This window comes from Heliangelus exortis, chromosome 2 (genome assembly GCF_036169615.1).
Source record: "Heliangelus exortis chromosome 2, bHelExo1.hap1, whole genome shotgun sequence".
In the NCBI taxonomy this organism is placed as follows: Eukaryota; Metazoa; Chordata; class Aves; order Apodiformes; family Trochilidae; genus Heliangelus; species Heliangelus exortis.
Window position 1 is genome coordinate 19,201,892 of NC_092423.1, and position 15,408 is coordinate 19,217,299.

General features: G+C 34.3%; 1 protein-coding gene across 7 annotated transcripts in view; it reads right to left on the bottom strand.

Moving 5' to 3' along the window:
- MLLT10 (MLLT10 histone lysine methyltransferase DOT1L cofactor) overlaps positions 1-15,408 on the bottom strand; it is a 116,800-nt gene that overhangs the window by 67,456 nt on the left and 33,936 nt on the right. For 4 of the 7 annotated variants that reach the window (XM_071735068.1, XM_071735071.1, XM_071735067.1 and 1 more), the window contains 4 exons: positions 15,280-15,389; positions 9,093-9,196; positions 6,604-6,697; positions 4,435-4,530 (listed from right to left, as the gene is read on the bottom strand). In XM_071735068.1, the coding sequence (XP_071591169.1) occupies positions 4,435-4,530; positions 6,604-6,697; positions 9,093-9,196; positions 15,280-15,389 (404 nt within the window). Of the gene's footprint in view, positions 1-4,434; positions 4,531-6,603; positions 6,698-9,092; positions 9,197-11,125; positions 12,066-15,279; positions 15,390-15,408 lie in introns of those variants that run through there. The other 3 variants (XM_071735074.1, XM_071735070.1, XM_071735073.1) reach the window with 3 other exon arrangements.

Genomic DNA, 15,408 nt, shown 5'->3' on the forward strand with positions numbered 1-15,408 from the left:
CTAAAGACACAAATATGTATTTTGAGGGAAAAGGGACAGATACAGATAATGCAACCTTACAAAATTCTACATCTTCAAGATTAGTTTTTAGGTGCACTTTAGGCAGTGCACTTGCCATTTTGATTTTACAATAATTAATTAATCCCAGGTGTCAAGCTGAATATTATTGTGAGGTGTTTGTTTCACTAAGGTACACTAAAAACATTACTTTTCCATAATATATGTGATGTGCTACTTTAAGGTTAGAAAAACATGAGGTAGTCAAATCAGTAACTCTATGAAAAGCATAATAATTGAAATAGAAGTGCTTCCCTTTCCTCTTATTAGAATAAATGAATATGAGCTTATCTGCTTCTATAGTTCTTCCTGACCTCCACAAGAGATCATTTTACTGTGCCATCTGCAGCAACCATTGCCAGTTCCAATAGATTACATGCAGTTGATTACCAGGCTGACACAGAATACAGTACAAGTTAACACACAACTTCAGCAGGCAACAAATCTACCAAGAAGATGCCACCTTTGCCCTAAATCTTTTGGACTTTAAAAATCCTCATTACTGAAGATAGTCAGATAGAGCAGCTTTCTAATGATTTACAGTCACACTCCATCAGTCCTCCCAAAGAATTAGACTTCCAATTCCAGCACAATTTGACATTGAGAGATGTTGAAAAAAGTAAGAATTGCACTCCCATAAAGTCATTAATAAATGCATGCCCAGAAACAGAAATACTATTTGCCTGCACCAACAGTAAGACTTGCAGAACAAAGTCACCCATTTTTTGAACAGCAGGGAACCTACACAAAAACTCAGGTCCTGTGAAAGAGGAACCAGGTTCTGCAGCTCATAGATATTCAAGACCATTTACATGCTGAGCTGCACATGATATATACTTAATGACCATTTTTTACAGGTGTTTTTATGGGCATTCTGACAGGACAGAATTCAAAAAGTCAACATGGATAAGCACCACCATTAGCATCCACACCACACAATTCTGATTTGAATAACATTTGTCTAGCATTACTTCAATAATTAAAACTGAAGTAATTTCAAAGTGGTTGCAAAAGACTTTTCTTCAAGTTATCTAGTTCTCACAATTTTGCTTCATACATCAAGCACCGTTTAGACTATTAAAGAGTCACATATATTAACCTGATAAACAAAATCTTTAAAAAAAAAAAAAAAAATGCAATGGATACTGCATTACCAACATGGATCTGGAGATTTTTCCCTATGAGGTTACTCAAAACCTCCAATGTTCAAATAACATAACCATGTTTATGAAACAAGATAATTCCCAGAGGAATACTGTAATTAGAATTGCCTTTGCAACACTCTGCTTTATACATTACTGGAAACTGACTCTTAGGAATTAAACCAGAAATAATTTTTTTCTAAAAAGTGGATAAAAGGAAATAATTGCTTATGTAGCTGACTGGTAACCCAGAGAATTGTAGTCTGCTCTTATTTTTGCCTCAGAATGTTACACGATGCATGGCAGGTCTATTTCACCTTTCCATAGTTATTCAGATACTGAGGAATACAGAATGAACACTGATTTGAGTGCCTAGGGCTTGTCCTGTAACAACCCACACACAGCATTAAAATACATGAACAAGCACCAACTACTTTTCTCCCATGTGAAATTCATAGCCCTGACATTTGAACGTAGGCTCCCCCCACATCATATTGGAAAAGTTTGGGCACTTCAGAATGCAGCTCACAAACCAACACAGAGGTATGGAAAATTTCAGTGAGTAGAAATGCTTTAAATATTCCTTTCCCATGGGCCTAACAAGCAAACCCATGGCTACAGTCAGCACACTGGGTGTCACACACAGCCTCAAACTCTTCTTAGATTGTTCAAGTTTTTACCCTCTAACAGAGAACATCTAGCATTTCTATAAGAACAGGACAAGCAGTAAGAAGACGCTCAAAAATCAATTCAGTTTATCAAGTAGCTCAGTGTTCAGAACATTTGTCCTGGCTCCTCAAGGACAAACACCTGAGCCCTAGAAAAAGGGACACTACCAGCCCTATTTTGAGGCACACAGCTTCATCTCCAGTAATTTCTAAATAATGTATCTGCCACAGAAACTAACAATACCTAGTGCAGCAGTAATCAGAATATACCTGAACTATTTATTCTTTAAATTCAAAGTTCTCATTAAAATTAAATCATATCAAACATCTGTGTAGAGTTTTTTTTAATTATGATAGCCTTATTTTGCTATTATTTTGTAAGCAGAGTGCCCAGAAAAGACTGAATAGGCATTATGAAGAAAAACACATGCTTTCAACTCAAAAATGACAACTCACATCAACATTTTCAAACCAACCTCTTTTTATTGCAGAATAATATTTTATATATAAACAGGTAGCTGCCGAGGCCTGTGCAATGAGAATTTTTGCAATCCTCAACTCATACAGCTTCTGCTTGACAAAAGAGAAAGCTCTAAGGATGCCTCAAGATCAGGTTATCCGAATTTCCAAATAACAAAGATGAAAGATAAAGTGGAAACTAGAGTGCCTTTATTGAAGGGGAGATGGGACACTTCTGTTTGTGGGAAGATAGGCATATCTATTGTAACAGGACAACACATCTACTGTAACAGGACAACAATCTAGATTCCAAGTGGATTTACAAAAGAGGAAAATAAGGAAAGTCACCCTAAAAACTGACCCTCCTCCTCCAAGATACATTGTATACATGCAGAAGGTAATCAACTTTACCAAGAGAATGAGCCTCCCTACCACACACAGTTGACTGAAGGTTAGGATCTTCAATGCACAAGTCACTCTTTAACTATAGAGCATGTAAGATTAAAGCATGTAAGATTAAAAACACCAAACAGAAAGTCTCCAGCCACAAGAAGTTAGGTGATAAACCACCACAGAACAGTGCAATTGTTTTCACCATTTGGTGATTTTAACTAGAATAGCTTTTTTATTATTATACAACATCTAAGAAAATTAGTAAGTGAACACGGTGTGACATGCCATGAGAACCTATGAATGTCAAGAAAAAGACACTTTAAAAATAAACCGTAAAACATCAGTTTTTTTCACTGCTCAATTGACTCAAATTGTCAATTTGAGTAAGAAACCATGCACGTATTTTGACAAATTTTACCTGAAATATGATACTGGGGAAAAAAAAAACCAACACATGGCAAATACTGGTAAGGTTTCACACCCCAGGTAATTCTGCAGTCTGTAATTCAAGACTGGTTTTGGGGTTTTCCTATCAATGTGTTACCAAACAACAAAGAACTTCCAAAACACCATACTTTTGTTATTTTATTCATAATTTTAGATTTAGAGGTACAACCACATCACAATGCACACTTTCTCCTGCATTACCAGAAAAAGATGGAACTATTCACCTACACCATTAACCACATCTGAAGATACTTTTTAGAAGATTATCCAAGAACAATGGAGATCAACACCCATCCAAAGTGGAAGTGAGCTTAAAAAACAAATCCTATATTAAGGAGTCTAAAGGTCTCAAGACTGACATTTGTTTATCAGTTTCCCATCAGTAGAAATATAGTTCCTTCATGTAATACACAGTTGATCAATATACTCTCTGATTTCAATTTTTATGTAATGGTTTTGAATAACATAAAATTAAATCTACTCACACCTGCAGAAAAATCAGTTAAGTTACTTTTACAGGACGTGTGCAGGTAAACAGCATTACATATATTCTGAGAAGGCTGAAAAAAGAGCAAAAGCAAACTTGCATTGTTTTGCCACTCTCTGTTACCAACCTGTGTTGAACTTAAATAACAAATTTCCCAAAGATAGGTACTGATCTAGCAATAGCAAAAACAAATAAACATTATAATTTTAAAAATAGTTTTTAAAAATATGGAAAGTTGAATTCTTTAAAAATACACCAAAAATAGAAATCAGCAGGCAGGTATGTCCATCTGGACCCTTACAGGAAGATTCCCAGGTGAATGACAAGGTACTTTGCCACCACAGTGGGCTTGACCACCAGTACCAGTAAAATGGGTCAACAAGAGATGTCCCTTCTTTGAGGAGAAGAAAAAGATACAACAGTTTGAAACATAAGAAATCAGATGCATCTGCTTATCAATACACTCACTATAATGTCTATCCCTGGTTTTCTTTCCCGCCAAGTCACAAAGGCTACACAAAAAAAATGTCTAATGGTAAACAGCCTTTCCAATGGATATGTTTCAGAGTGTATCCCAAAACTGACGAAAAGCAGAAACATGCACATACAATTGCATGTGAAGGTGTTTCCTCATTGGAAACAGTTTATCAGTTGTGTTATTTATTATTCAGTGCTTCAGGAACAAGATTTCCCTCATGCTTTTCAGCAAAAATTCAATCTATCAGAAAATTCTACTATTAAGCAGATGTGCCAAATAATTAGCAACGACAAATCCACTTACTTTTTTCTCCTTCTCATGGTGTTTATCCTGAGAGTGAGAGGAAGAATCACTTAAACTTTGATCATATGACCTATTAGATCCCCGTTTGCTCTTTTTCTAAAAAGAGAAAACATATTTATGGATAGAGAAATAGAACCATTTGAATAAATATAAAGTATAAAGCATTTAAACTGATGTCTTACTGCTTGAAGAAAAAAGACACTTCTGTTACTGAAAAACTGACAAGTTACTCACACTAATAAAATGAACATGACTGCCCAGTGCATACCAGGAAAAAAAGCCTGTCCTTATATTGATTTTTACACCTCCCACAAATTTACAAGATATGTTTTCTACAAAGAAATGAGATACGCCACTTCATCATAGAAATCATAGAAAGGGTGGGGTTTGAAGGGACCTTAAAGACCATCTAGATCCAACCCTCCTCTATTTTTTGATGTTTAAAAGATGCTAGAAACATTTTCAAGTTTTCATAATATAAAACAGAAAAGGTGTTGCCCAAGTGAATATCACATGAAGCAACAGTGCTAGAACGCATTGTGAGGTGGGTAGTTTATGGCTTAATAATTTATTAAAGTGACCGCTGCAATATTTTCATTTAAATGGTTTGAAAAATAGGATACAAAAAGTTTATGGTCATTAATGCATTCACAAGATGTATACATTTACAAGCTGCAGACATAATTGCCATATTTCTGTAACATTTAAGAGTCCAGTCTGGAACTGAAAATACTTTATGCCTGACCTGTGTTCAAAATACATATTATTTTTTTATAACTGAAGGTAGCCTTATAAAGGCACATAAGGTCATCGCTTTGTCATCCAAAGTTTTAAGAGTTATGGTAGATAAATGCCACCCACCATCTTCTGTAGTAAATGCTAAACACCTGCATTTACCAGTTTACTATCAACAGTCACAATCATACTAAGGAAACACTAAACTGTTACCTATCTTACCAGTCTTTACTGTTCTTGACACTATAGTTTTGTAATGGAATGCTAACTAATTACATGCCAAATATGAGGTTGCTTTTATCATTACACTTTTTTTTTTAATAAACATGGAAGTTCTCAATTATAGCAGCAGCAAAGCACTCAAATTGTAGTTTAACAGCTTGCCTTTACTGCTAAGTAATAAACCATTTTTATTCTTTTCATATAGTTGCTCAAGATAATAATATTTTTTAAAAATCTTAGCTTATTAAGGGCCTAGAAAGTCCTGAGTTAACTTCATTACGAATCAAACTCATCTGTATTCAGAAGAGCACTGAGCTAACCTTACCAAGCTTGTCTTCTAGAAAGTCAAAACGGTCCATTGGCCCTTTGATTTTATCTCACTGCAACCTATTCAAAAGGCACCCAAGAAGTCACCTTTTTTAACAGTGAAAACAAGTAAGCAGCAACTTTAACTATACTTACAGCACTATCTGAACTTAACTCTATATCTTTTAATTTTCATAATGGAATATTGATAAATAACAGTTTTTAACCATCAGTAAGTCCATCAAGTCCATGCATTCACACACGTACAAAGAAGCAACTCTCTGGAATGGTCAAACTAATGAAGTGATATTGAAGACCCCAGAGGTATGATCCAAAACCTACTTAAGCAACAGAGAAATTTTGAACTTTTGAGTTTGTTTTTTAAAAAATCAAACCTCAAGTCACTTCCTTGAGGTTGTGTTTCAGAGAATTTACAGGAAGGGAATATCCACTGTGAGACATTTCTCTCTATACAGTGAGAGATAGAACAAAAGAAAAAAAACAAAACCATGTTTTTTCTTAAAGAGTAAGAGAAGCAGAAAGAAATGGAGGTCTTGATTCTCAAAAATACAGGATAACAAGTAAAACTTTCTTGTAATACTTTATTCAAAAAAGGACTCAAGTCCTAGAATCCAACTAATCTAACAGCAAAATAAAACATCACAGAAACTTAATGAAAAAAAAATTTTCTTTCAGAGGGGTAAAATCCAAATATCTAGAAAGGAACCACTTACAAAAACATTTTCAGCTAGTACTTTTGTAACTGTCATTAAAACGTTATTTTAATGAACTTCATACAACCTACTTCCTGAGCTACATTAAAATATCATTTTCAAGTGTTAACAGCAAATCAGAGTGAAAAAATAGGTCAGTGACACTTATTTATAGAATTTAATAAATACATACCAGTTTACTGAAATGGTATTTACAGTAGCCACAGTATTGGACGTTATCTGCACCATTACCTTCTTCTTCACAAAGAAGTCCTGCAAACTGTGCACTGAAAATAAACCAGACAACATTCAAGAAAAGCAGTTTTATATAAATAGTATCACAATATTACAGCTGATAACGTACAGATACTTACATCTGCATTTAATAGACAAGTTTTCCACACAAGTGATTTCTAACAGCACGTGAACACATAACCAACCTTTGCAGGCCAGTGAAACACACATATGGTTTATACATCTTTAAGACACTCACAGAAGCCTAGAAGTTGAAAATCTACATTCATTGTGGTCTTACTTGCACAAATAAATAAGCCAAGCGATTTACAAGGATTCTAAGCTCAAATTCAAGCAAAAATGTCTAAGGAAAGAACAGTTTTTAACAAAACCATAGTGCAGATACATGGCAGAAATTTTTCTGAAGTTGCATATACCCTCTGCTATGCCAGGAAATTACTTTTTTTTTTTTTTTATGTTAATATCAATGAAATTATAAACCACATTTTTTGGTTTAAAAGACTGAAACAGATCTATTTCTTTTAATAGAATAGCTTGGGCTAACTACCATCTTATTCTGTGACATTTTTTTCAAAACAAATTTACTTTCCACTGTTTGGGATATTGCTTTATTTCCTTTATCAAAACCAACTTAGTCATCAAAAAAACAAGCATTCAGTTCCCTATTCCTTATAATTTTCTTCTGCATAATAATGCCATGTTACAGTCAAAGTGATTCATGGGAATATTTAAATGAAAGAATTATATGTGAGGCAGCTTATTTTAATTTATTTTTGAAATCACTTTCCCCCCATTTATACATTAGGTTCTTGGCCAACCCAGAAATATTGCTTCCTAAGTACATGCATACCTACAGCAGATGACAACTACAGAAAACATTTAACAGGATCTCTAAGTGAAGATTTATACTTCTAGGCTTGCCATAGAAAGACAGATGGACACAAACTTACTTCTCCCTAGACACTAGTTCTGTTAATCCAGAACTGATACACCTCACCCTGGATCTCTACTTTCTGTAGGTTTTACATTTCTCTTACATTTTTAAAATATTACAGAAGACTCTCAATATCCTCAGACACAGAACTCTCTGGATGGATATTTTTTTGTAGTACATACCTGGTTTTATTAGAATCAAAAATTCTAAAAATTGGCAAGAGAAATATATTTGTGTTGAATCTAGTTCTCATGTTCTTTATGGTATTCACTGAAAAAGGGCTTTGGAAGAAATTTAAAGAGATGAAAAGGACTCTTGTATGCATCCAAATGTTTCAAAGGAAAATTTTTTTCAGCTCAAACACTTGGATTTTTACATGTTTTCACATCTGTAAATAACCTCTTTATATGGCATGTACACCTTGAGGAACAGAATCCATTTTCACCATAAAGAGAAACTTAGCATTGATCACATCCAATGAAAAATTAGATGTTTATGAGAGTAGCGTTACCAAAAAATCAGCACGTAAAGAATTATATCCTTTAAGATCTGCATGAGACATTCAAAGTATCACTTGATTACAGTGAAGAAAATACATTCAAGTAACTTAAGTAGGTACATGCAATTATCATTTTCATGACTAAGCTGGTCATAAGAAGCATACTGGGGTATTTGTAAAACAGACAGGTAAATCCACAGATTACATAGCCAGACAGTCTGTGTAAATTTCCTCTTGCAAAACAGCCACAACTAAATTTTGAAAAAAAAAAGAACAACAGAAAAGAAAATAAAAGGGAAAAAGAAATCCCTGTAAATCTGTGAGTAGAGTTCATTTTGCCTTTTTTAACCTGTTGATGTGTAGTTTAATCCGATTATCCAGATTCCTCTAGAAGTCCATAAAGCAAGACAAGAAAACCTAAGAATCTTAAAGTGGAATCAATCAGATTGTGGACAAAGCTGTTTTTCTCCCAACAGCTATACATGAAACCTTAATAAATAGTTCAGGACAGATGTGTATCATTTAGATAAGAAACAGTGAAGCGAATTAACCCCCAGATATTTGGAAATCTGAGCTGGAACAGGTCAATCTAGAGAATTTCTATGCATAGCTCAATAACTTTCTTCATTGATTTACCAAAAGAAAACGTCAAATCAGTTAGCAGGTAAACAATGTTTTCACCTTCTGATATCCTATAAAGTATCTTCTAGAAAAGTAACCTAAGACAAAAGAAAGCCACTAAACCTTCTTTGCAGGAGCACACAAAGTTTAATACAACCCAAGGGAGTATTATCAGACAGCTTTTGCAGCTCACAGCAATGTCTGTGCTGCCACTGCCACATTGTTAGTGAGCTCTATTATAATACAGTTAGATATTTCTCCACAAACCACTATATTTCTTTACTTATAAATATGCTTAACAAAGAGTTTGTTGCATTGTGTGCATTGATTCTCTCTGGAATATCAGAGATGATAAGTAATAAAATATACTTACCACGTTACATGAAAAGCTTGTCGACATCCATGTTTATTACATGTCATACAAGCACCAGTGGCTGCTTTGCTTTCTCTGCCTTGTTCATCACAAATATAGCATGTCTATCAAAGAAAAAATACTCAACGTGATAAGAAGCACACAAATAAATTGTGTTACAGCAGATTCTATGGTGAGAAATACTGAATTTTGCAGCTAAGCTTATATAAGAACTTCTTTATGAAGATGTCTAATTACACTTGTTTGCAAAAGGAGATGACCTGGTAGACACTTGTAATCTGTGTAATGTTTCACTAATTCTAAAGAAGTACAAAGCCTAATTTGCTTGAATTCAGCTACCCAAATGGTCAAACAGCAAAAGGTTGATAGCATTGGGCTTCCAAAATTTTCCTTGCTTTCAAGTTTGTGTTTTTGTGTCTTTTCAGGTTGCAATCATTTCCACATTCATTTAACATTACCTCGATGGTGGTGGCATTCAAAAACATTAAATTAGACTGAGTGCCTAATGATGGAACATTCCATACAGGATAACTGTATATGTCTACAGAGTTACAGAAACACGACAGACTTAAAATTGTTTATACATTTGGTGTAGAGAATTTTCAGAAGTCTCATAGCATGTTTCAATATTCACATGATGCTTCACAAGTTACCTTCAATTAAACCTGGTGTTTAACAGAATTCTGATTTCAGCACGAGTTGGATAGCCCCATTAACATCTTAGAAAATAATCAAGCAAGAACCTTCTGTAAACAAAGCTTAAATTAGTATGCTATACCCATTTAAAGCTCATAAGCTAAAATGAAAACAACTGGTCTAGTGCTTGAAAAAATTTTCCATAGCATTTCTGGCAATTTATTTGTTTCACTGGGATACTATGCCACCAATTTGTAGCATTTTCAAAAACATTCTCAGTAAAATGGAAGAAGAGGAAATTAAGACAATCAAAAATCTCACTATTCAATACTTTGGAAAAAACAAACACACAAACAAAAAAACCTATATATAGCAAATATACATGGATACATGCTCTATGGAAGCCCACAATTATACTACAGTTCAATACAACCTCTCACCATTTCAGGTGAGAGAAATAGACAAAACTAAATCTCTTTCCATTTTTTACTATCCTAATTACTGAAGTGCCACTTAGATAGATTCTATCATGACTATTACATTTATGTATGAAATTTAACAATTTAAGAAGAGATTCTTAATTAAAGTACCCTCCAGCATTAGGGCAGTCACATGAGATAACCCTATTGTTACCTCTGCAGAAATCCCATTACAAGATCTCAGATGAGTAATGGGAAGCTTCCCCACTACTCTGCCACGTTTCCCCCCAAAAAACCAAATAAACAAACCACCCCACAACAAATAAACTAACTACATTTACACTTTAACTGATTTACTAATTGCATCACCAACCTCCCTTCAGTGAGGCAGAGAATTAGTATAATAATAATTTAAAATAACAGACTATGGACAGTAGAAAATGCAGTTTAAGAAAAATGGACCAAGATACAACTGAAACAAATAAAACTTCTATAATGCAAAACCAGTACTGCTTAGAAAGATACAGAAATTACTGAAATTCTGAAGAGTTTTTAACAGAGGTATTTAGAACAACATTTAACATGAGATGTCAGCTAACTCAAGCACTTTTTGTTAATACTTAAGACTCTAAGGAACATAAGTCATTTTTACATGGTTTCCACAGAATTTATAAAAGTATTAAACCCGGTAGCTAATACATCCTAAAATCATACCCTATATATATATATATATCACAGCAACTGAAGGATCAGAAAGGATATAATCTTACTTAATTTGCTTGCCTTGCTCCCTCTGTACATCTAAGCAGTAGACAGATAATTCAGTTGTTTGACAGGGTGTGAGACTGGCTGCTTTTTAGGTTTCCATACCCTTAGATAAGGCTGATAGATCATAAGATTGATAGATCATAAGCTTGCTTGTTCCAAAAAACTAACTATATTATTATAAAATGTAAGAAACTTTAAAAAATCAGGTACATCTGTAAGTAGAGAGGTTCAACAGACTCCGTAAAACTCAAGCTCCAGGTACTGCTGTTCTTTTAGTTTTGCCTTAAGTTCTGTAATTTTTTTCCTCCTTGAAGCTCAGAAAGAAAAGCAATATAAGCATTCCATTTAGTAAGGATGTAGGCCCTGTTCTTCACATACTGCATTTAGGATCTGTGTTTTAAGACGCCTTAACCCAATTTACAGTAAAATGACTGAAAATTTTATCAAACAACCAACTACATTGCAAACAAGTTTAAACACAACATGGTAGATTACCTACCCATGTTAATGAGGTCAATGAGCTTCTACCCCGCCCACAACAGTCATGCAAAGCACAAAATCTGCTTCCTGATCTTGCATATGAAACTGGGACAAAGAAGGTTCATTTTCCTGTTCTAACTGGGACAGCAAGTTTTCTTTAAAGCTGAGATTCTCCTACTTCCACTTTCTTTTAGACACAATTAGAAACAATTCCAGAAGCCTGAAAACTTTTATCTTTCTTTCACAAAGCAGACTTGCACACATTTGCAAATCCATGCAATTGCTAAACTTCTTTTGAAAACTCTGGAATGTGGAAGTCTAACCTACAGCAGCACTGGACTTCAGAACTTTTAAGGGAAGGGAGTACCTAGACTTCTCCCAAATTCATTAAAAAAACAGGAGAACATTACACAGCTTTTGACTCAGCAAGAAAATTTCACTCAAAACAAAAAACTATTTTCTTAGTTTCTTTAATGGCAAAATACACACTTTGCAAAGCTGTCTTTATATTTCTGCCAATATTTTTTCTTCAAAGATTCAAAATGCAAACCATCTTTGCAGCAGCAAAGACAGAAGGGAAGATGAGGGGGACAAAAAAAAAAGTATAAAACAAAAAGCAATTTGAGAAACACTTTACTTGTAACAGCTACCCAAGAGCATTCACTGCTTACAGAATCAAACCTACAAGTTGTACAGGAGTTTTTCATTGTATCAGTGTCTACCAGCTGCCTTTACTACTAGACAGATCAAGAAACTCCAAATGCACTTATTTTTTTAATTGGCTCTAAAATGAGATTCCTAAAAGCAGTAATTACTTTCAATTACCACATACTTTCAAATGAACCTGAAAGAGAAATAAAGCTCATATAAAATAAACAGAGATTATCCATGCATAAGCTTCCGAGTTTTAACAGACAGCTACTAAACAGGAGAGCAATTACTTGTCCAGGTCTTTTTGGAATCAAGTGTGTAAGAACTTTTCTGGTCATTAATCCACTAACCAAGTCATTCAGTGGATTCATTCTGCAACGTGACAGTTTTTATCCCAGAAGCAGTTAACTTCAGGGCAATAGCAGCCAGACATTTTTACACTGACAAACCTCAATACACTGGTGTCTGCTGTGTTTCTTTTTGTATTTTAAGATTACTGCACTTCATAATATTGCCTATTTTGTTATTTTCCATAAAGAAACAAGGACATAGGAAAAAAACTCTGTAAATTAAGTACCATCTTCTGGCAACACTCCAGCGATGTTTGTCTTGAAAAGAAAGACTACAGCATAAGTTTTTGTGTATGACAATTTTCATTGCTCTGTATTTTCCCTCCATTCCATATGCTAGCCTTCTATACATATCCAGGCACATATGCAGAATTATTTAGGACTTAACAGGAATTTTTTTTTCTTAAAATCATCCTATTCTAACCTGACTTGACACACAGAATGCAATTAGTACTAAGCCTCTCTAAGAGGACCATCAATTCTAGTATTTTTCTTAATTACATCTTTACATTTATTCACAATTTACAACAAATGTTTTTAAAATTTTATGCCATTTCTGCTTCTCAAAAAAACAGCTTATCTTTCCCATTTCCTCCCAAACTGATAGCCAAATACTTTACATTTTTTAGATCAGAAACTTTGTATCATTTAAATAAACAGAAATGATACTGAAGAGCAATGGAGGTGGGGACCCGAAGTTACCGCAGGCTACCTGAAAAGGGAATTAGTTGATTTTGGGATATTGCTCAAAACAAGTGTCTACTTCAGAACTGGTGGCAGTTTAGCCACAGCAGTATCAAACTCTGCTCTGGCTAGAGATTTAGCAAAATAGTCCACCGTTGCCTCTAACACTCTGTGCTGTTTTAATAAACTGCTGTTGGCAGCGAAGTTAGATTTGTTTCAGAAGGTTTGCTGGGGCTCTGTAGGCATTTCTTTGATTCCCCTGAAATTTACAACCCTGAACCAAATTGGCCAAATAAAGGCAGGAAAAACTGGATTCTATAAGAAGAGGAGAGAGGGGAAGAGACAGAAGAGAGGGGGGGATAGTGTGCAGCCTAGGGGTGTGACCCCAAACCTTGAGATTTCTGATACAGGTCTCATTATGTCTTACTGTAGTGGGCTATATAAAAGTACTTTTATACTGACTGCTATTATGAACACCCACAAAAGTCTCAGTAATCTAAAAAGCTAGACACCACCAAGAACTTTATCTGCATGATCCATATGGCACTCGTATCTATTTAGAAAGAAAGAAAACAGAAAAAAAGGGAAAAAAACAAAGAAGAAAAAAAAGAAAAGAAAAAAAAAGTAAATACAGACCAACAGAATGCAAATGAAAATTTTAGCAGGAAAAAAAAAAATCCTATACATACATTTGGAAGAAAAATTGTTCAAGAAAGAAACAAGTTTAGCTGTAACAAAAAGGAATTAAGTCTAAAGACACAAGCCAACAACAGGCTTTGTGAGTAAGTAATATTAAAAGACACGGAGTACATCTTTTAAAGTTACAAGGACTTACTCATCCAATATCAATCACAATCCATTGAAATGATGCAAAATAAAGCAAAATCCAAAGTGATCCACGAAATTTTTCAAGCACATTAGGGAAGAACCACTAACAAATAAATAAATAAATAAAACCCCAAAACGTAACTATTACTTGAGAAAAAACAAGAATATGTGTTTTTCTGGACAAGAGTTGAGAAGAGAGGAAAAATCAACTCATCTGCCACAACAAATCTATACTGCTTTGTGTTTAAGCACAAATACTGTGCTTGATATTAATCTCACTGTTGCATGTTCTTGCCAATGCAGAAGGAAGCCAATAGTGAGGAACCAATACAGATGCTCAGTTATTCATAATAAGAAAACATGAGAAGAATCTCGAGTTCCACTCCTGGCTTTTTAGTTACACTAGTAAATCAGGATGGGCAAAACATACCAACAGCAATTTTGAGAATGTGAAATGAGCAAGAATAAGACCAAGGCATAAAAACATAAAAAAAGGACACGATAGCTGGGGCAGGGGAGGTGCAAAGGGAGAGGTCATTGTGCCTAACTCAGGGGTGTAAACTGAGGAAGGGGATAAACAGGACTGGTTTCTCTGCAGGAATAACACCAGAGGTGATGCCTATCTTTTTTTTTTTTTTTTTTTCTTTTATAACTACACAAGAAAAATGTTATAAAACTGATAAGACATTCCAACAGTATGCTGCTTACAGAGGGGCAATATAAAAATACTAAGGAGGAAGTAATGAAGTCAAGTGGCAAAGAGCACAAGTCAAGCAATTGTATTGATGTATCTATCAATATAAAACATTTAGAATGCTTTTTTTTTTTTTTAAATAAAGTCTCACCACACTTTATATAACATTCCATCTCACTGACACTTATTTAGAAGCACTTCTTTTACAAGCAAATGATCCTGCTAAAGTGAACATAGTTTACAAAGGCAAAAGTCTGCAGGTTTTTGCCTTAATATATTAGCACAGCTTTTTTTCCTAAAAGAAATACTTATGGACATCACATCAATACTTACAACAGTGGGAGTGTGTGGTAATTAATAACAACATTTCAAATAAGCTGTAATAATATTTTAGCCTATGGGAAATATTTCACATTCCTTTGAAAATAAACTGTTATTCAAAGATCACAGTATTTTTAATTAACAAAATAGTCCATAATCTGTAAAAGAATAAGGAGATGTGGCAGATAACCTTACAGCTTAATTTAGTAACATGCCTTGCTTAATTCTTGAATTTATCATAAAGCAACAGCAGAAAACAAACAGCATTACTGCATACATTTATGAATATTATGGAAAGCACATTTCATAGATTATGAAAGCTCACTGGATATAAACAGAATGAGATATAATTGTACCTTATTATAACGATCATGAGGAACAGACTGCAACACGATAGGTTCCATTGTAGCAACATTTGCAAACTGCACCTCGGGAATGTACAGAGCACAAACCACATGAGCCCAACCTACAAAAAGTTACAATTG